The sequence below is a fragment of the Tachysurus vachellii genome, chromosome 8, assembly GCF_030014155.1.
Source record: "Tachysurus vachellii isolate PV-2020 chromosome 8, HZAU_Pvac_v1, whole genome shotgun sequence".
Taxonomy (NCBI): domain Eukaryota; kingdom Metazoa; phylum Chordata; class Actinopteri; order Siluriformes; family Bagridae; genus Tachysurus; species Tachysurus vachellii.
This window is the reverse complement of record NC_083467.1, coordinates 17,220,241-17,241,666: the sequence shown is the minus strand read 5'-3', so window position 1 is coordinate 17,241,666 and position 21,426 is coordinate 17,220,241. Positions and strand designations below refer to the sequence as shown.

The following is a 21,426-nucleotide window of genomic DNA, read 5'->3' as shown; positions in this document are numbered from 1 at the left end:
TAAATCTTGTGTGAAATAAGCTAAAAACAAAGTAATCGTAAAATACCAGTTCAAGCGGTTCTGTGGGTTTCTAGCCCGAACCTGACCTCAGGTAACTGTCAGTGTGTGGAATTGCACTTGTTCTCCACATGCCTGCATGAGCTGTTTTTTTAAACCCTGTATTATTTCATTTCACTTAAGCATTAACATTTTAATCATAATAAAGTAGATAAACTGACTTTTAAAGTGCTACATAAAAAGCTGTGATTTCTGTGAATGCGGTTCTGTGCTCCCTGATGAGACTTATCAATAACACGTCCTGCCATGTGCTACATTGTGAATATATATCAAAAGCGTATCAAAGAAATATCCGTGTTGGTCACTGTTAATAACAGAAACCATTTCAATTTGAAGTTTTTGTTCACACAATCTATTCCAGTCAGAGAATTCTCATGAAACAGAGCAAACCCATTCATATGGATCACTAAACTAATCACAGTGAAGTCTAACACCGTCAACTCGTTCTAGCCTCTTCAGTGAACATAGTTCATCTTCCCACGGCAGCGTTGAACCCAGATAACGTTACTGTTCTGAAGGACTTTGACTCAGGGAATGACATCACTTTGCTCTCATCAGCCAACTCTGACGTAGCCTTTATTTGCCCTTGCTTTCACAACACAGGTGTCTCCAAGGTGATGGACACCAGTGTTTGTTCTAGTAACAACTCTGGCTGTCTATTGGTCAGCTCTTGACTAGAGAACTTCTAGAGACATGTGAGTTGACCTTGAGTCAGCCAACAACTCCTACACCAATCATAAACCCTGTTGTGACAAGAAGAGCTCCACAGCTTTCATTTTTTAATAAATAAACCACAGCACTGCATCCTGACTGGAGTCAGATGTTCACGTTTTCTCCTTTGACTTCATCAGTGAAGTCTCCTCATTAACTGCACACCTGACTCTGACTGCTGAGGCTGATCAGGCAAATCATTTGAGGTCAATATTGTATGATGTATTAAAGGGGAAAAGTGAAATACAGTGTGTAGAAGTGTGCTAAAAACAAACTAGAGTCCATGAATTGCAGTTCTTGTAATCATTGCTGCTATAGTTGCTCATGGGCCCAACTGTGGTAGACTGGAAGTGCTGGGATCTGAAACAACAACCTTGTGATCGGAAGCCAACAGCTTTAAACATTGAGCCACTGCCAGCTCATCTCGTGCTGTTAAGTGTTCAGACATCAAGCATATTTAATAACGCCGTTTTGCAAATTCCACCCTTGGGACCAGCAGGAGCAAGTGTGCTGAAGTAAGTAAAATTTGTGGATAAGCTTAAACCTACCATTTTAAACAAGGTCAAGACATTTTCTTTCCCCAAGAAAGTTGGTAAATGTCTTGATATAAATACACACTGTGGTAAGGATTATTGAGAGAAGGAAAAGCCAGACACTCCTTTGGGGAGAAGATTGAGGTTTTTTCCATAAAAGACTGTTTGTGTGTGTGTTCATTCTTAACCACTAGACAGAACACACACATTGAAAGACCAAATATTTGACAAAAGAGAAACATAAATATGAAAAATCAACAAGTTGGCATCACCCACAGAGAATCAAAGAATAGAAACATCAAATGAATTCAGTGTGAAACAGCAGTCTGCAAAGACAGATGCAAAACACAGCAGAAATGCATCAGAGAGCCAAGTCACTGTTGTCAAACTTAGTAAAGCCAGAAAACAGACAACCAAAAAACAAAGAAAGTTACATGTAGGTCTCTTTATTTCCCATGCACTACTGTGAGCAGCTGACTACTACTCTGCAGGCCTTTTTACCTGAAAGAGCTTAAATCTTTCTGTCAGTCAATAGCATTACCAACAAAGTATTGACATTTAATAGAAAATAACACAAATCATGTATAACAAATATCATGGATATATTTTCTTACAAAATGGAATTTCCATTAGAGCATCAGTTTAATGTATTTAGAATCCATGGGCTTTGTCCATGCCATACGAATCAAGCAATGATCAGACAACATTATTATCTAACAAACACCAGAGCATTTTTTACTCATCCCAGGTGACTTCTCTGCACACTGAAACACACTTTTCAGTCCACTTTATTAGGAACTCCTGTAAACCTGAACAGCCATGCCGTTATCTAATCAGCCAATCATGTGGCAGCACTGCAATGCATAACATGCAATGCAAATTGAGATCAAGAGCTTCAGATAATGTTCAAATCAAAAAATGTGATCTCTGAATTTCACTGTGGCAGGGGTGCTGGTGCCCAACTCGCTGGTTAGAATATTTTAGAAACTGCTGATCTCTTAGGAATGAAACAGGCCAGCATGGAATAGGTCCATAAACTGCTATATTGAATATTATTAGCCAGATACTATTGCTAAAAGGCTGAATCCAGTGGCAAAAAAAAAAAACTCATTTAAAATCAAAATTAACCATTCGTAGGCACACAAACCTGAGCTCTAGCTTTTCTAGCTTCACAAAGTCTAAAAATAAATATATTCACACACATATACTGTATATACATATACTGTATATACATATATATATATATATATATATATATATATATATATATATATATATATATATATGTATATATATATATATATATGTATGTATGTATGTATGTATGTATGTATGTATGTATGTATGTAAGTATGTATATATATATATAGATAGATAGATAGATAGATATAGACACACACACACACACACACACACACACACATAGACACGTGACAATCACACTCATCAGGGAAGGCTACTAGATTTGGAACAAGAAGAGCACTATTGAGGTTGGGCAGTGATGACAGCACGAAGAGGTCTGGAAGAGTTTCATCTCAAAGGTGTTTAGAGGGATTGAGGTCAAACCACATCTTCATGGAGCTCACTTTGAGAAACCATCATGTTGGAACATGTTTGAGCCTCATAGTTACAGTAAGGGGGAAAATGTACAAGGCTAGAACAAACAAAGACCATCCTAGACAACTGTGCACTACCACCAGTTTCAGGAACAGCCTTATATGATCGGGTTTCTACATAGTTTACCCATCAGCATACATACAAGAGCACACAAACACTTTAATAATTCTTTTGAAACATCTCTGAAACATCAGATGTGCTGTGGTGTGCAAAAGTTTGTTGAACAAGAGGAAGCAGCTGTTTTAATATGTCAGAATTAAACATAGATCTGTCCCATTTATTAGAAATCAGCAGAGATCAGTGTAAAATCTTATAATGTGGATCTTAATTCACCTAGTAAATATCCAGAAATTGTCATTGGTTTCCATTTTTTATTTGCTCCTCACTGAAGCTCAAGAACCCTGTTATTAGTGCTAAACTGACTACATGGAGTTAAATATGATTCAAACCAACAGCTCTGTTTTCAGCCTCAGTCGACCATGAGGGTGGAGACAGTGGTGGAAATGGAAAAAGCTGCCAGGAAGAAAGCAAACCAGTAGAATTAGGCCTCTGGTTTGGCTTGGTTTACATTCACTGTTTAATATTTCACTAATGGTCTGTGCTACAACAGTTTTATTGCGTTGCACTTTAGAACAAATGAGGGCTTTAGATTTATAAAACATGCCAATCTGTACAATATTAAATAACACTGATCTTCCTCGTATAGTATGCCTGAATCTTTTTATATGCATGGCAGCATTCTAGTTCACAAGTGCTGAAATTGGGCATCAACCTGGAAAAAAAAGAAGAATTTTGTCCTCCATTATCTGGAGAGAAGTCACAATATACAGTATAATATCTTTTATGTCCTGTTGCATGGAGGTACTGCTGAGAAACACTGCAGCAGCTAAATATGCACACAGCTGAAGCAACAGCATGCTGGCTTCTTAGTGTTACAACTATTCATAATAATAATGACAATCCAATATTAAAATGACAGATAATTATACCCAATAATTTGTAATTCATTTAAAAAGTAGTTATGTTTTAACCTGTGTTAAATCTCCTTCTTGCATTTTGCTGTAAACATCTTTTACACAAAAATGGTTTAAAGAAAACATAAATGGCTGATAATAAATAACTCTTTAGCAGAAGTCTGGTTAAAACAGTAAGTAATAATTTGTCCAAAAAGCAGATTGCCTTCAGATTGATCCTCTATACGTGTTACTCAAATGGACAGGAGCTATCTGAAGGTAATCTGTCTCAACAATGGCAAGTAGTCTAGTAGTCAAAGTGTTTGTGTTTGCCTGTGTGAATGAATGAGAAAGAAGAGAAAATATGGACTGAAAAGCAGAGAAGGTGAAAGAGTGCTTGGCCATGACACTCCTACACATAGCTTTAATGACTGTTCTGGTAGTGGGAGGAAAGCAGAGACACTCCCTAAAGATTAGAGCTTAACAGCTACACTAAATTCACCTGAAGAGATTCAGTCACATCTGTTTACTGTCATCCAAACCTCCATGACTATCCAAGGAGGTCTTAGCAATGAAAACATTACAATTTAAGACCAAAGACAGGCTAGAGCAACATACCTTTTAACCTCTAATACTTTATAGATCACTCCATAACCCGATAAAAATAAATAAAACGATCAATTCTTTGCATCAGTTATACAGCCAGCTATGGAAAGAAAATACCACAGAAGCAGACATTATTTGGGTGGTGCGTCACGCTCCGCACAGCAATGGCACAGACGGTGACACGGCAGTGAAACATTAGTGTGTGGTACTGTTATGTGTCTGTCAGGTACAGCAGTATTGCTAGGGATTTTAAGCAACTCAATATCGCTGCTGGGTTGAAAGATTAGTCCATCATCCAAACATCAGTGGCAAGAAACTGATGCAGCATACCTAAGAAAGGTAAACCTGGTAAAATACATAAAACATTAATCTAGGTATGATTTAGGTGTACTAAATTATCTGCCAACAGATGTGTATACATGACCGACAGCAATCACCTGGCACATAATGAAAACGCATCCAATAATGTTTCTTGGCATAATGCAGAAGGGTTGATTTGAACAGGATGTAGAGCTCGGGCCTGCAAAATGCCACAAGCAGAAATTGATCTGGCAGTAGGCTTGGAATTTAAATGTCAAAGTCATGTTTGGATGTGAACTTTCCAAATCGAGTCTTGGCCATGCAGCTGAAAGTACTCAGTTCTCTTCTAACGTGACCTTCCTAGTAGATAGGTGTGATAGATTTTTTTTCCTTCCTCATCATAATTTACATTTTAAAGAAATCCACATTAAATGATTCACCAGAAACTAGACCCAACTGATTTGTGCATAAACAGCCACAGTGGGTTAAGGCAGTGCCTGAAAGTCCTGCCTAGCTCCCAGCACTGCCAGGCTGCCACTGAGTCTGAGCTGCCCTGAACCCATTCCAATAGTTTGCAAATACAATAATGACACGCACTCGCACACACACGCACATGTGCATAACCAAACAGTTTAAAAGTGGTTAAAAAGAAGATGAATTGGCAGTCAGGGAAAGCTGTGGTGTCTCTTTGCTAAGGAGCTGCTTTAGGCAGGATGATGGCTGGATGATGTCCCTGGCAAAAGTGCAGACTTTCCATGAATCTAAAAAAAAAAAAAAAACTGCTTACAGCACAGTGCAATAAGCAATATAAACTTTGCCAGTGTACCACTATACCATGGCCAAAGCTTTTCCTTGTTATTTGCTTCTAATCATGAATAGACTCATTTAATGCACTTCATGTTAATGGTCAGGATTATGGTCATGACAGGAAAAGAACATGGTTGGAATCAATATATTTCAAGTTCAGCCAATGAGATCTCATGCTGCTAATGCATATGGATCTATAAAGAAGTTTTTGCTACAGAGCCTTGAAACCCACATTAAGTCGACAAAACAGACTCATGTCTCCACAAATGATAAAGCTAGTAGCACAAAATTATTGAGAATGTCTTTGTGTGCTGTAGTTTTTATGCTGTTTATTTTTTTTTGTTACCAACTTCACGAGAGACGAAAAAACTGGAGAGGGGAGTAATTATTTATAACTTCCATACAAGTGAGAACAGGAACTAACATGTGTAGATGTTCCACAACAACAAAAGTAAATACAACAGATAAAACGTGTTGGTCTTTAATAAACAGAACATGTAACAATTGTCAAATTGCTGCGATTTGTTTGCTATAAATAAATGAAATATTTTGAACTGATATAAGAGCATTATAAGAACTTTTTCGTCTATAACAGCACAGCCCGTAATTTTTTTATTCATTACATATTAATCTGCAATCTGTGTTGTACCAGATGGTGGATTAAGGTGTCTTGGCTGTAGGCTTATTTGGAAAACAATGACATTCGACAGAAGGTCCTGTGCATTTTTCATGGGCAGCATGTTATACTGTAAGTCCACAGTACTCCGTGACGTGTATGTAACTTGATTACATTACTGTTTTCCTGTCATGCTCCTGACCTCTTTTGAAGGAAGAGAGAGACAAGACCGGAAAAAAAACACAGCAATGTTTAGATTACAAAATTGCCTGAATAGACCAGCATACATGCCTACACCTCTCAGCTTTTAAATGAGAAACGGTAAAAATGTTAATGTTCCTTTTTGACATTATGTGGCCTCAAACTCTCTGATCTCGTATTAGCGGTGCATGTCTCAGTAACATTTATGACTGAAACTCTCAAGAGGAAGACCATAATATCACATCACAGAAAGGAAACCGACATTCTTTCCCGAAGCACTTCAAAGCAGGCCAGAGCTAAGTGACCCCTTGAAGGATGGGAAAGCAAAAGAGTGGAGCCAGGACAGAGAATGGGACGGAATAGGATGTGATGCGATGCTTATATCCACAGCCTGGGACCAAATCCAGGCCCTTGTGCTCCAGACAATTCCAGTAACAAGTACACAAACTTTGATTTAACCCATATATCTTCAGGCAGTTTCTTCACTGCCATTTGAGACATGGACGCCGGTTTGTTATGACTAGTCAGAGAACAAAACAGATCCATCTCCTGAGAAGCTGCAAAATTACAGACTTTTACAGACAGTTCTATAATTAGTGTTGTGCTGAAACCAGCTTAAGCAAATATTCAGCCAGTTATGGAGGATGCTGAGTCAGTCAGGTCAGAACAGAGATGTCCAACTCTAGGTCTGGTTTCTGTTTTAGTCATTCAGATGCAGCAGTGAGTTCACTGCTGACATGTTAAAGCATGTGAAAGCACTACAATAGTGAATTTTTACTCACTGCTGCTTTTGACAAAAATATCGTAGAGCTTGAACCTGTCGCTTAAATGTTACTATTAAATTAACTTGTAAAATGTGACTCATTAAATGAATGTCTTCAAAGCAAACCAGACTATAATTTTAACTCCATAGTTCTACAGCTTCACTCTTTTGCACTCAAAACTAACAACCACATCAGGTTTCAACAAAAATCTAATTTCTTTGCCCAGCTAGTCTCCGGTCTCATTCTCTGTTTGCTACTGTTCAGACGTGTTGAAGGAAAAATGTCAGTAATCAGATGAATAAAAAGAAAAATCAAGTTAATCCTATATGCCGCTCATAACGTTTAATAGTAATTAAATTCAATGAAGTTTCATTTCATTGCCAGAGGAAATATGGCAAAAAGCCTTTCCACCCATGTGCACCTTTTTTCTCTACAATAGTTCAGGCTTCAGATAATAAATCCAAGTTAGCTGTCACCTGAAACCAGCTACAAATGAAGGTGCATACATATTGGCTCTGTTACTAGCATCAGGGTTAGGGGGAAAAAACAAAAAAACAACCACATATCTTATATATATGCTTGTTCGTGTGTGCGTGTGTGTGCGTGTGTATTTGTGTGTATATGTGTGTGTATGTGTGTGTGTGTGTATGTGTGTGTGTGTGTGTATGTGTGTGTATGTGTGTCCGATGAACAGTGTATATATATATTTTGGACTGCATTGTTTTGTAAATGCTTAACAACTAAAAGAATATTACAAAAGAATAGAGACAAAAGGAAAGGAATTGGGAATGCTTCTTGATCACATAGTTGTAAAGGTTTTCCTTTTGTGAGAGGTACCCCATTACAGTGACTAATTATATTTTTGTATTCTAATAAAGAATAGTAAACATGAGCAGATAACTACATTCTCTGAGGTCTAAATATCTGGGCCGCATCCCATACTGCATACTGATGTACCAAACAGGGGTGACATTACTATTTAGGTGTACTACTTATTGTGCATAATGCAGTGTGGGAGCTATTTCAAAAGCAGTACCAGAGAGGGAACAATTCCACATTTTCCCATCAAACACCTTTACTACTAGGTTTGAACTTAAATTATGCAACTTTCATGGTTGTAATTCTGCCTCAGAAAAAAAACAAAAAAAAACAAAAGACCCTTAAACGTAAACACTACACTGGAACGCAGGGTTGTCTCCTGACCATAAAATGAGTTATGGTGTATCGACATGAAGACATTTTATCTTTTTAAAGCTTTAACACTGACTCTAATGTTCTGATGAGGTAAAGACAAATCACTCACCACACTTATTACTTACGCTTATTACTATGTTAGCTTATCGCCTCCAACACTAGGTTTAATTTATGTACAGAAAGCTGGCCTTATTGTATTATTATAGTCAGATTGCCAGAAAAATATTGATTCCTGACCTAAGTTCATCTGTGCTCAGAAAAATTAGCCTACAGTTAATTGTTCACACATTTTTCTGTTCATGTGAATGCTTCTGAATAACACCTTAAACCCCACCATCTATTTAACATTCACTCGGCATACCTGTCTCCTTTTTGCTCCCCTTCCCTCCGTCTCTGTTCATTTTCAGCACTGCCTTAAACATACCTGTGAAGAAAAACCAAACCATTTATGAGTTCATGAACACATTCATTCTTTCCTTTGAGATTATTCCTCATAGGATACATGTCTGAGATGTTTCCTACAGTCACTGAGAATCCAGGAAAGAATGCGCCAATATTTCGATAGGAACGCTCCATGCCGCTTTCTTGTTATGCTGGAAAACAAGCTGTCAGATTCTCAACATTCCATACTGGATTGATGCTGTGTGGATGAACTTGAGCATTGTCATGATAATATTAACATTTCTGCCAAACATACTTGCTCATTTTTAGAAAGGTCAAAAGATTCATTCATAGGAGGAAACCCATTACAAACATGCATTAAATAAGAAATCCTGTGTGACAGGTTGAGATCCATCTGGGCTACAGGTCTAATCGGGGTCTTCAAGGTAGGGAGTGAAATTTATGGTTAAGTGCACTCAAAATCCTACATGGGTCTACTGCTTCTGATAGTGAGCCACATCATTTTACAAAAAATGTTGAGGGTTAGAAGGAGATGCACCATGACATCAGGCACGGGCATTGGCTTATTTCATTCTCATGCTGTCAAAACACACCTTTGTGTCGGCCTATCTGACACAAACCTGTCACACTAGTGAGACAAACCTGAAAATGGTGTTATATTTGAAGGAAGGTAGCGCTTGTAGGTTTAAAGGTCTGCATTATACATAACTACTGACGTGGTTTCTAAACTCAAGGCAGTTTTTAGTTATTTTCCATTCCGTTTCCCCCCCAATTCGTAGATGTTTATTTTGTTGGATGCAAAATTTACTCCTCAATTTGAGAAGGTATGCACTGATTAAATTACACAATATGGCCAAGAATTATATGGACACCTGATCATTACAACCCAAACTTTTGCCAGGAGGACACAGCTGTATAGGTCTTTGTATGTTGTGGCATTAAGATTTCCCTCACTAACAGGAACTAAAGTCCTGTGCACAAAGAGGTGGAGTAGAAGCATGAGAGTGGTCCTGATCTCAACCCCATATAACCCTGACCTCAACCTCACTGAGCACTTTTGGGATGAATTGAAAAGCAAATACATTTCCGGGTCTTCTCACCCAACATCAGTGCCGGAACTCACTAACGCTCTGGTAAGTGAATGAGCACAAATCCCCACAGCCTTGATTGAAAATCTAATGGGTAATGGTTATAACAACAACAAAGGTGGGACTACATCTGGAATGCCCAACAAGTGCAATGTTCAGTGGTCCACAAAGGTTTACCCATATAATAGCCACACCTTCGCAGCACTTCAGGACTGTTTTGAGCACAGTGACTAGAATATGGGCATGGGGTAGGGCTGAGTGAATATATTTATCAAATCATGGTTCTTGTAGGCATTTCTACGATGTACTATATAAATAACCATAAACAGTACTGTTATATCTAAAAATAAAACGCTCATGCACACCATGAACACCAACCTGATTACATCAGGAAGTATATAGATACTTTTCTCTGCACAAGCTAGAGAGTAAAGGGAAAGCATGGATGACTCCATGATGTCTTGTCTGTTGTCCACTATCTCAACGTTCAGAAGTTGAACAAACCTCCCCATCCATCCTCATGACCTACAGGAGAACTACAGACACCACCCTAAGCCGCTGCATCATGAGCTGAGCTGCAACACCTCAGACGGTGCTTTGAATTTGAAAACAAATGAGAACATTTCTGTCATCTGCATCAAGAACAAAAAACACTATATAAAATGTAAGATCTTTTGGCCTGCACTTGGCCTGATCCTTCCAATCAGTTATATGCACCTCAGGCCATCCTTAAAAATATTCTTGTTTGCCGTAACCCAACAGACCCTGTCAATTTAGGACCGACTCAAATTTTTAATTTTTTTTGCTTTAAGTCCGACCGACTTGCCAGTTGTAAATTTGCGTTAAGACTGACCAATTTTTTTTTTACTCTTCAAACTACTAATACAAATTCTATTGTTCGATAATCTATTGCACGAACAGATTGGACCAACCAACATAAGCTTCGAAAACAAAAATAGGAAATTGATTTTAACGGCCTTCTCTCGGTGCACGTCCAGGTTTTTTTTTTTTTTTTGGAACGCGTCACACAGCAACTGCAGCTTCGGACACACACGCATAACAGCAAATAATACTTCTACACAATGTTTCTCTTTTTACAACAGAATATGCTAATTTGTTTAAATTCTAATTTGTACAGATGCCCTAGAAACACACACCTTGTTTTAATTGTTGTAATTGAATTGTTTTAATCCTCTTCTACCAGAGCAATTGGTGAATCAAACATATTTTTATTCATTTATAGCAATGTTTAAGTTCTTGTTCTCATTTACATAGCTTTATAAAAGCAATAAACAGCATTTCCTCACCAGACACTCCTTTATTTTTCGTTTGTTGTTAATGAGACAAAAAAAAAATTAGCTTGTCATGTTCCTGATAAACATTAAAGCTATAAAGACTTTCACCTCCCAGCTTCACCTCTGACACTACAGACTTCCAAAAATGCTAAATAATCATCCCTCAGAAACCTTCACAACATCAACGTCCAAGTGGTGGTTGTTGCTACAGAAACCATAAAGTATTAGAAAGAGTGCATTAATATAAACCTTGCAATCACAGTATTCAACAGTGCTGTGGTAGAAGCTCATCTAAAGTGAAGGATTGCTCAGCTTTTGGTTGGTTATATATTATATACTTCTCCTTATGTTCCACATAGTCGTGAAGCTTTACTATGTTGGCGCTGAGGAAAAGGTACTAAGCTACCTGACATTTTAAAAACTCCTTTGGTAGAGATATTCTAGATAACACTGCAAACACATTATAGGATTTCATTTCTGAACATTTTAAAAAATGAAAATGGGCAGACTGCCCATTTTCATGAACAGTAACACATAAGCCTGGGTATGAGTGCATTGGCAGGGTGCCAGTCTTTTATCCTCTCTATCAGAACACTGTCAGAACGGCATTTAGCCCAAGTAAAGGACAGGAAATGCCAAGCATTCATACAGTACTGAAGAACTCATAGCAGTTCCCATGGACAAATCTCCAAAACAAACTACCAAATAACAAAAATAGTACCGCATCAGTTACAGGTCACGCTTCTCTGCTCTCACATGTCTATCAATAGCTAAATATTTGGTAATGCTTTTCTTTAACTAAGCGGTTGTAGGTTCTTGTTGTACTGAATGATTTTCAGTTCTCTTAGCTGGAAGGCACAATTTTATATATATGAAATAGTAGTAGAAATTTGTTGAAGCCTTATTACTCAACACATTGTTAACTCTCTCTCTCTCTCTCTCGATCTCCCTCTCTCTCTCGATCTCCCTCTCTCTCTCGATCTCCCTCTCTCTCTCGATCTCCCTCTCTCTAGCTCTCGCTCGCTCTAGCTCTCGCTCGCTCTAGCTCTTGCTCGCTCTAGCTCTCGCGCTCTCTAGCTCTCGCGCTCTCTAGCTCTCGCGCTCTCTCTTCTCCAAAGCTGAAGGAATTTAACATGGGCTGAGGGTAGTAATGTTCTCACTTTACACACTTCACACAGACTTTACAAATTGGACTCATGTTTCAGCAGCACTGAGCACAACAAAATACTTCCAAAATAGATAATTTTCTCCGCACTTACTTCACACCTGAGATCTCAAATCAGTGTAGATAAAAAATATTGTGTGGTCGACTATGCTGCATAATCTTCTTTAAAAAAAATATAAACACATGAATGAAGAGCTTGTCACTTCGTCTGAAAATGCAGACAAGCTAAGGCTCATTTGTGTTTTAAAAGAGCTACAGATTTTTGTGGGCCGTGCTGAATACAGACCATCCATGAGAAGACACGGAGAAGAGAGAAGAATGTACATTACATACCATAGCAAAGTAAACAAAGTCACACGGTGAACAGATGCATAGATTCAACTACAGCGCGAGAGAGCAAGCAGACTTTATCCTTTGTTAACTCTAACTGCCAACATATGTGACCCTGAAACTTAATTAAAACACAAATACAGCACAAAAAATCAAACATCAAAACAGGACACAAGAATCACAACTTCAACAGAAAACAAAGAGAATCTCAGAGCAAACAGCCTGAGTGCGAAACAGAGGGAGTTTATCCCTTATGTGCAGATAAGAGAATTACTGCCTCAAAGCCTCTACTGCCATTTGAGCTGCGAGTATTGAGTGGGTAGATCACAGAAACTGGGAAGCAAGCACACACGCAGTGTATCACATTCGGAATACATACATACATACATACATACATACATACATACATACATACATACATACATACATACATACATACATACATACATACATACATACATACATACATACATACATACATACATACATACATACATACATACATACATACATACATACATACATACATACATACATACATACATACATACATACATACATACATACATACATACATACATACATACATACAGTTATGCAAGATTATTGATTTAAGAAAAATAAAATCTGTAAGTCTGACATGTTCTAAACCCATTTATTCTGGTTATGTAGAATTTATTGCTTGACCATAAGGTTAAATGCTCAGCTTCAAGAGTTGACATGTGGAGCATCGGAGAGGCAGGAAGGTGCCGATTAAGAGGATGTAGCATTGTTTAGTTGATATCCTCCAGTTTGTACCGCTCACATGTTCTGGGCGTGTGTGTTTGTGTGTGTGCACATGTGTGTGTGTTGAGCTTTAACAATAGGAAAGCGAAGCAAACTTCAGTTTGTCTTATTTGCTCTCTCCCTCGACTAAACCACTACTTCTTTTCATCAGTCCTATTCTACATGAATGATTCTTCAGGATTGGCAGAAGTTGTCATGACAACCACAACAGCAAACAAAGATCTGTGACCCTTTTCTGCACTTCTGAAAGTAAAGCATGTTTAAACACCGGGGACTAAAATTAAACAAGCTGTGGGCCTTTATCAAATGAATTGAGAATATATTTGCCAAATAAATAAGGGCAAGTTAATGAACGTGGCTAATTTTTATTCCATTAGAAATGTTCTCCTAAATGATTGGTGATTGCAGGAAAGCATGAATTCTTCACCTTGAAGTGGAAAATGAGCAACCAAAAAACATGTTATTGACAGGATGATGTTTCACAGTTTCCACTGATCTGAAAGGAAATGTTCGCATTAAACATCATGGCAAATGTGTTGGTGTTCAATGCTTTTTGGAAACCATTGTTAGACTGTGGGACTTTCACACTTTTTGCCTGCAGAGAATAGTGAGTAGGGAGCGTCAGTATTGGAGGCGGTACCGGATTCACCAGAGATGTCAATGGCCAGACCGGGTCGAGATTACAGAAAGGCTAAGGAATCTAAAATAACCACGGTGAGCAGAAAAGCATCTAAGAAAGCAGAATACACTGCAACATGAGGCATATGGGCTACAACAGGAAAAGAGCACGTCAGGTATCTGACTCCACAAGCTCTGCTTTTTTCCTCTCAAATCCAGGGATTTTGTTCCCAGTCCAGTGGCAGATGAGCAGTAAAATATCAGAAAATATATCAGCAGTGCTTTTCTACTAGGCTCCAAATCCTGTAAAAGTGGCTTTGTGTTCTTGTGTCGGACATGAACTACAGCACGTTCACGCTGCAGGCCAGGCTTTTATACTCAATATGAAACAGATCTGTCTGATTAATGAGTGTGAACAAGTCACAGTGCATTTTCAATCGTGATTTAAGACACTTTCACACAAGGATTTGAAATCCAACACTGTCCGATATGCCTGAACATGCCAGTCAGAATTGTTCGTCAGTCCCATTTCACATTCATCATGAGCTCGGCTGAAGCGTTTGGGTGTCAAATCTCTCTAGATTTACATACACTCACTGGACTCATTGACTATTACCATAGAAACGGACGCCTCACACTCCCTGGCTTTCAGAGGCATTCAGCGAGTGTGTGAAACTTTTACACAAGCTGCAGTAAAAATCGAATGAGCGCAACTTTAACACAATGTCAGAATTAAAGCTCTCAAACATTAATCAACGTGCTATGGTTCAATATTTTATTTAGAAGTAAAGTTTTCAAATCATGCCATAGAAGATTGTTACTTTTATTTGAATTTCATGTTTCTGCTAAAAACAGAATTACATTAAATAACATTGATAAATAATAGTGGTTTTAACATTTTACTTGCACGTATTAAAATAAAAGACTTGATATTTTTATACTGTACTTCTATACAATATTTTATTTTGCAGCCCATCGATGTTAACAGAAACTAATCAAATGACATGTTTCACATTATTTCCTTTTAAGTCTACTGTTCAGTTAAATCATTGAAAGTAGTTTGGCGAGTGTTTTGATTTTTTTTACTTGGAGAAAGAAATCAGAAGAACAACATTTGACTCGTGTTAGAACAAATCCATTAGCATGACATCATGATGTTCCCTGGAGGGATGAGCTATTAGTCAAAGAGTGCGTTTTACAGTCAGGCAGTTTTTATAGATTGCTCAGTTGTCTGTGGTGTGTAAAAGAGCTGTATCTAATTTAGCTGGAAAGGAAAATGTATCCACAAAGCATTGATCTGGATCTAAGCAATCTCATGTGTTTGTAACTGATGCTAATTAGATGTGCTCCGTACAGCCTATTTCCTGAGTGCAAGCCTGAGAGCTCCTGTCCAATTTACTGGCCAAATCTAAAGGTTTATTTTTAACGATTTTTTTAGGTTATTCAAAGTGTCTTTTAAATCCCCATACCCATCTAAAAAGATTAAACTCCTAAGCATTAGAGTATGACTAAAGCCCGAGTTTACATTCAGCAGACAAAATATTACACGTCATAAAAGTATTCTTTAGTGTCTAACAGAGGTGCAATGTGACTCCTATGATACTCATTTGAAAGCCACCAACATAGCTCATTCGCCCTTTAGGAGGGAGACTGTAAGCTTAAATCCAGCGTTACATCCATCCGTGGCTGGGAACCAAAAGAGCAAGATAGAGCACAGGAAAATTTGAGAGAGCTATAAATGTCAATGATTAAGCAAACAGTCTTTTACAGCTAATGCAATGCTAAAAGACTATCATTGATCCTAATGGAGCAAAAAAAAAAATCCTAAAGCTCATTTTGAAGAATGGACATTCCATCCACTTTTACAAACCACTCCAAACAATCCTGTGTCCATGTGTTTTCTCTAGACACAACATTTCTTCTATTACACAGAGCGATTGTTTCTGTTTATGCAATCTGTCAAGTCCACGTTCATGGATGATGATGTGAGGAGAACATAATGACTTTGTTTAATTGCAGGTCTGTCATTAGAATATCTTCACTGAAGCTGACATGGTGAAAACAGCTGCAAGTGAAACTGTATATTATAGAATTCATCCTAAAACGTCAGAGAAAGAAAAATAAATGTTCAAAATTGTTACTCTTATCTCTTGGCCAGTTTTGGTAGCTGCATTACGGTGACTTGTATTAACCTAAACTTTAATTCCATCCATTAGATGTTCAGAGCAGATAATGACATCTGTGTTCATAAAACGAACAGGTTTTGGGAGAGGTTTCGTTACAACAACGTTATACAGGAGCAAAAGGAACAACTCTGTTAAAGGGCGTGTCATTTTCCTTGTATCTGTAAGATAGTGAGTCTGAGTTGAGACACGTTTTCTCATTATTTACTGTTAGAACTAAGGCTGTGGAAACAGAGTCAACTTGACGTGACAGAACAGTCAAATTCTAACATACAAACAGTAGCATGCAATATAAAACCTCACTTTTCTTTTTTCTAATTTCACAACATTTTATCTGTCCATTAGCTAATAAAGCAGATATTAGCTTACACACCTGCATAAAGTAGAATAATAATCCTGCCAATCAGGGCAAAGAACAAGTGCTTGGAAATAATCATAAACTGTCCTACATTGCACTCAAGGTGTGGCAGAGCGAACACATTGGCAGTGATTGAAAGAGAAACGAAAAGAAAAGAAAAGAAAAGGTATAATGAAAGGAAAATGTAAAGGTGTCCCTGCTTGCCTGAAGAGGAGAGGTGCTACGGCAACTTTCTGTCACATTCGCTATCTTGCTCCCTGTTGAAATTCAGCAACAAGAAAAAGACAAAAAAAATACTGTAACCAAAACAAGCACAGCACACCTGGACCTACAAAAGAAACAACACTAAATGTAGAGAATGTAAATAAAACTAGGCTTCCAAACAAGGAACTTCCTACTATTTGATTACTTTTAAACTTTAACTGGCTGAGAAGAAATTCTAGTTCTTGCTTATTAGAGTAAACTTCATTACTCTGTTCAGTAGGTTTGTTTAACCTTAAGTCAATGAGGAAGGTTAGCAAAAAATGTCAAACATTTTTTGACTCACGCTTGATCCAACAACATGCAGGGAAAAGGAATGAGCTTAAAGCACTGATCCCACTTGATAACCAAACCCCGATATAGACAAGCGGTAGATAACCCTGCATGGGAACAGGTTCACAGGTCAAGATCTGCAAATATCACAGACTCAGTGATCGACTGAGTGACCTTTCAATATGAACACAAACCTTCAGCTCTGGACCATCACTGGTATCAATAACTATCTAATGTCATCCATTACAATCAACGGGAGAATGAAATTTAGAATCCGAGCTATCAGGTCAGATTTGGTGTTTCATACATCATGCATGATGGTTCAACTATTATCTGTTAAAATACTATCTAAACCCATCAATTATGTCATCTATCACAAGCGTTTCCATTTTCTATGCACAAATCACCAAGCCACTGATGCTTATTCTTTATTCATTAAGGAATGGTTAAGACATCGCAATGCAAATAGTTTACAGATCATGTCAATAGGAGTCACATAGCCAAGCCTAACTACAGGGTTTATGGCCGCTAAATGCTGTGGCACTAAATTCTGCATGCACCCTTATATTATTACTGAACCTCACACAGCATGGCTTTTGAAAACTGCATACTCACCAGTTCCAGCCACAGGCTGTGTTATTAATCGTGCTGTTCTCTATAGGCCACCAGAGTCGCCAAGACAACCAAGGCATCATAAAAACGTCCCTCATGTGATCTATGAGTCCATTGACAAACATAAACCCTGTTTTATTAGTGCTGGTGAATGAAAGTGCCAAAGAACTCAGCCATTAAGTTTCATTCATATGGCTATTTAGGCTGCTTTAGGCAAAGTAGCTCTACTTGGGCATAGTATTTGTCTTAACCGACTTATCATACGGGGCTAGTGTAGATCTGCCGACAATGGCAAGAACCATCCCAAAAAATAAATAAATCAAGCAGGTTAAAGATATCTGCTGTCAATCATGCCATGATTTCAACACATCATCATATTGCAACCCGGTAGTAATGTCAATCTCAACAAATCATCAGTCAACCATGAAGGCTGTCTTATCAGGATTTAAACCTGAACTCATCTGTCACACAATGAATACACTGTAGTGGCTGTAACTGTCAGGTCAGTGCCCCTGTTCTCTTCCTTCAAAATCAACAGCATGTGCTCAATGCCAGCACCTGTTATTTGCCAACTGGCCATGGGAACCACTCAAGTAGTAGATAATAGTTCAGACTCAATGGCTCTAGGAGACAAGAATGACTTTTTAGTGTGTAACAAGCTTTAAAGCTCCATCATTATATAGTGTCCTCAGAAGCGTAATGTGATGGACATGAAATCATTTTTAAAACAACTGTACCAGGAGTACTAAAAGCACAACGATTGAATAAAACCAGCCACAAGTAGGACTCAAAACACTCCACAAACAGAGTTATGTGACTAGGAATTAAAGTAAAGAATCAATGATAGAGTAGTGTGAGAACTTCTTTACAACAGACACAGCGATGCATCTCTTGTATAGCACAACAAAAAAAATCAATCCTAAAGCTGTCTATTATTGAAAGAAATACATCCTTTATAGTCTGGTCAACACTGTAGAAACCTGTTATCACTTATCACGTATGTTCCAACAACATCTTTTTCAACTGTTCCCTCATTCTTGAATTAATAGCACTTCTGAAAACCTTCCACTGTCTGAGACTTTAGTTAAACCTTTATCTCTGAATGTTACAATGACATAGTGAGTGCATAAACAGTAAATAAACCCAGTCTCCTCAGAGAGGCATCATTATGTTGACAATGACATGTTTAATCAAGTTATTTGTAGTGTCTAATCAACGATATTAAGAAAGCTGATAGTGAAGAAACCTGAAGCTTTACTATATTATATCTATCTACCTAATATATATGTAGATAGATAGATAGATAGATAGATAGATAGATAGATAAATACACACACACATGCATGCATACATAGAGAGAGAGCAAGAGAGAGAGAGATTACATGTTCTTGATTTGATGATAACTGGCATCTCTAAATTGTCCATGTAAAAAGTTGTATGTGTCTATAATGGATTGATACTCAGTCCAGTCCGTCCCACACCTTGCACCGCAAGTCCACTGATATAGGCTCCAGGTTCCAGTCAATGTGTAGGATAAACAGTACAGAACATGGATAGATGGATGTTCGCTAAACATCTAAAAATGCATTTAATGAGAACGAGAAAAGAAAACATAATGTGCATAAAAACAAACAAAAAAACAAAAACAAAAAAAAATAATGCCCAAACCTATTAAACATGAAAAACACCAGAAACTCATACAGTTCTAATCTGTAATGATAAATTGTACTGCACTGAAGAGGAGAGCCTTAAGTCAACACACACACACACACACACACACACACAGCCCCAATGACTCAGACCCATGCCATGTGGAAAAGATTCAGTCTGCTGGTGATCTTTCAAACTACCAGAACTCCTGAAAAACCAATCCAACTTGTCTCATTGTGATCTCTCCAGTTCATCCTCCCTAATAAATCTCAGCAGTGAACACTTACACATCACAACCTCATACAGTCTCAGCTTTTCACACACCACCTGGTTGGTGCTACTTGTAAGAAAAAGTGTTTAGCTTACAGTTCAGAAGTTCTACATCATCTACAGTCCCCTTAAATAGTCCCTAAGTTTATATTTAACTTCTGTAAATAAACATCTAAAATGATCACTGAGGTCAAACCACAGCTGAAGTTGTACCACTTGGTATCCAAGGACGCCTCTGTAATTAACCTCAGCGTCTCACTGGCTAGAGAAAGTGTATAAAATAAAAATATATGCAGACAAACAGAACTTTTTAGCGGTTTTAAGACTTGTATGCTGTTCAGAAAGTGACCGTTGTGACGGTTATTTAAAAAAAAAAAACGGCTCAATTTTAAACTGTCAAAAAAACGGTCTTTGTAGCTCCGAAGCTCAACACTGCAAAGTTTTGACATTAACTTAGTCAAACTTAATCATCCTTAATTTTACTACAAACACTGTTTCCAAACCGAGAACTTACTTCCCTTGTTAACAGACAAGTCCCGGCACATTCCTCATGTCCAATCTAAGTTAGCAAGCTAGTTACATTTTCACATCATAAAATGAACATTTAGCATAGAGTTTAATCCACATTATATATATATATATATATATCTGCTCCCTAAAGCCTAATAAAACTTACAACAGTTCATTGGTACATGCATTCTAGACGTGTATAGCTCTTAAAATTAAATAATAAAATACCTGTTTTGTGTCATGAATTATCCGACAGAGGAAAAGTTTCCCAGGCGCGTTACCTCTCTGCTTGAATTCTCAAGGGCTAGGAGTAAATCCTGATAAGAGTCGACTCTCTGAACCCATGCGTTAGAAAACAAGAGTCAACACAAAAGAGTCGGTGAAGTTGATTCAGTTTAATCTCGCTCAAAGTATAATAAATAAAAATCCCTCATACCATAAACAACTTCTGTTGGTTAGGAGCTACAGGCAAACTTTCGAAATGTGTCAAGACGTTTTTGAAACGAGAACGTGTGCGGATGTGACTCTTTAAGTCGACTCCATTGATTCCCAACATCTGGAGTTAGCATGGGAGTCGACTCCTGCTTTTTGGATTCGAACAGCCCTAGAGATCTTGAAGGCAACGCGGGTGGCTCCTCCCACTCCGCGCCAGCTGCATGACGTCATCTGAAACGTAGATGCTTTTTCAAACTCTATAATAAACATATAGAAATAAATAAGAGACAATAAAGAGAAAGAGAATATAGTGTTTCCAGATCATATTTAATGCATTGTCTGTGATATACAGAGAATAATGGGAAGAGATGAATACTACTTATTAATTATAAGACTTTTTTTTATTATTAAAGTAATTGAGGCCCTTGGCATCGTCACCTCAGGAGAAGGCCATTGTACAGGGGATTGCTAGAGCATGTTTATGAGGTCATGACTTGAGGTACTAAGTGTAAGAAGCCTTTAATGTAGTTTGACCTTTGCAGTTATAGAGTGAGATCAGTGCTCACAGCTGGGCTCCTGCAGAGGGACTGTGACTGATGTGGTGTGTTTAATGACAGACTTTAATACAGAACCAGAGCCTAACAGCAGATGTGCAGCACATGTCTGCAATAAGGAGATGTAGTAAGAACAAATCAAAGAGAACTGAACATGCTTTAATTGTGGTGTGTGTGTGTGTGTGTGTGTGTGTGAGGCTGAGTGTGTATGTGAGTGTGTGTGTGTTTTGCGAGTGTGTGTGTGTGTGAGAGAGAGAGAGAGAGAGAGAGAGAGATA

General features: G+C 37.9%; 1 protein-coding gene across 3 annotated transcripts in view; it reads right to left on the bottom strand.

Annotated features, from left to right (window-relative positions):
- Positions 1–20,483, bottom strand: part of tanc1b (tetratricopeptide repeat, ankyrin repeat and coiled-coil containing 1b) — a 112,374-nt gene extending 91,891 nt beyond the window's left edge. For 2 of the 3 annotated variants that reach the window (XM_060876648.1, XM_060876649.1), the window contains exons 1-2: positions 20,389–20,481; positions 8,721–8,783 (exon numbers count right to left, since the gene is read on the bottom strand). In XM_060876648.1, coding sequence (XP_060732631.1) covers positions 8,721–8,781 — 61 coding nt within the window. In that variant the 5' untranslated portion in view covers positions 8,782–8,783; positions 20,389–20,481. Of the gene's footprint in view, positions 1–8,720; positions 8,784–20,388 lie in introns of all 3 variants that reach the window. The other variant, XM_060876651.1, reaches the window with a different exon arrangement.
- Positions 20,484–21,426: the final 943 nt, after the last annotated feature.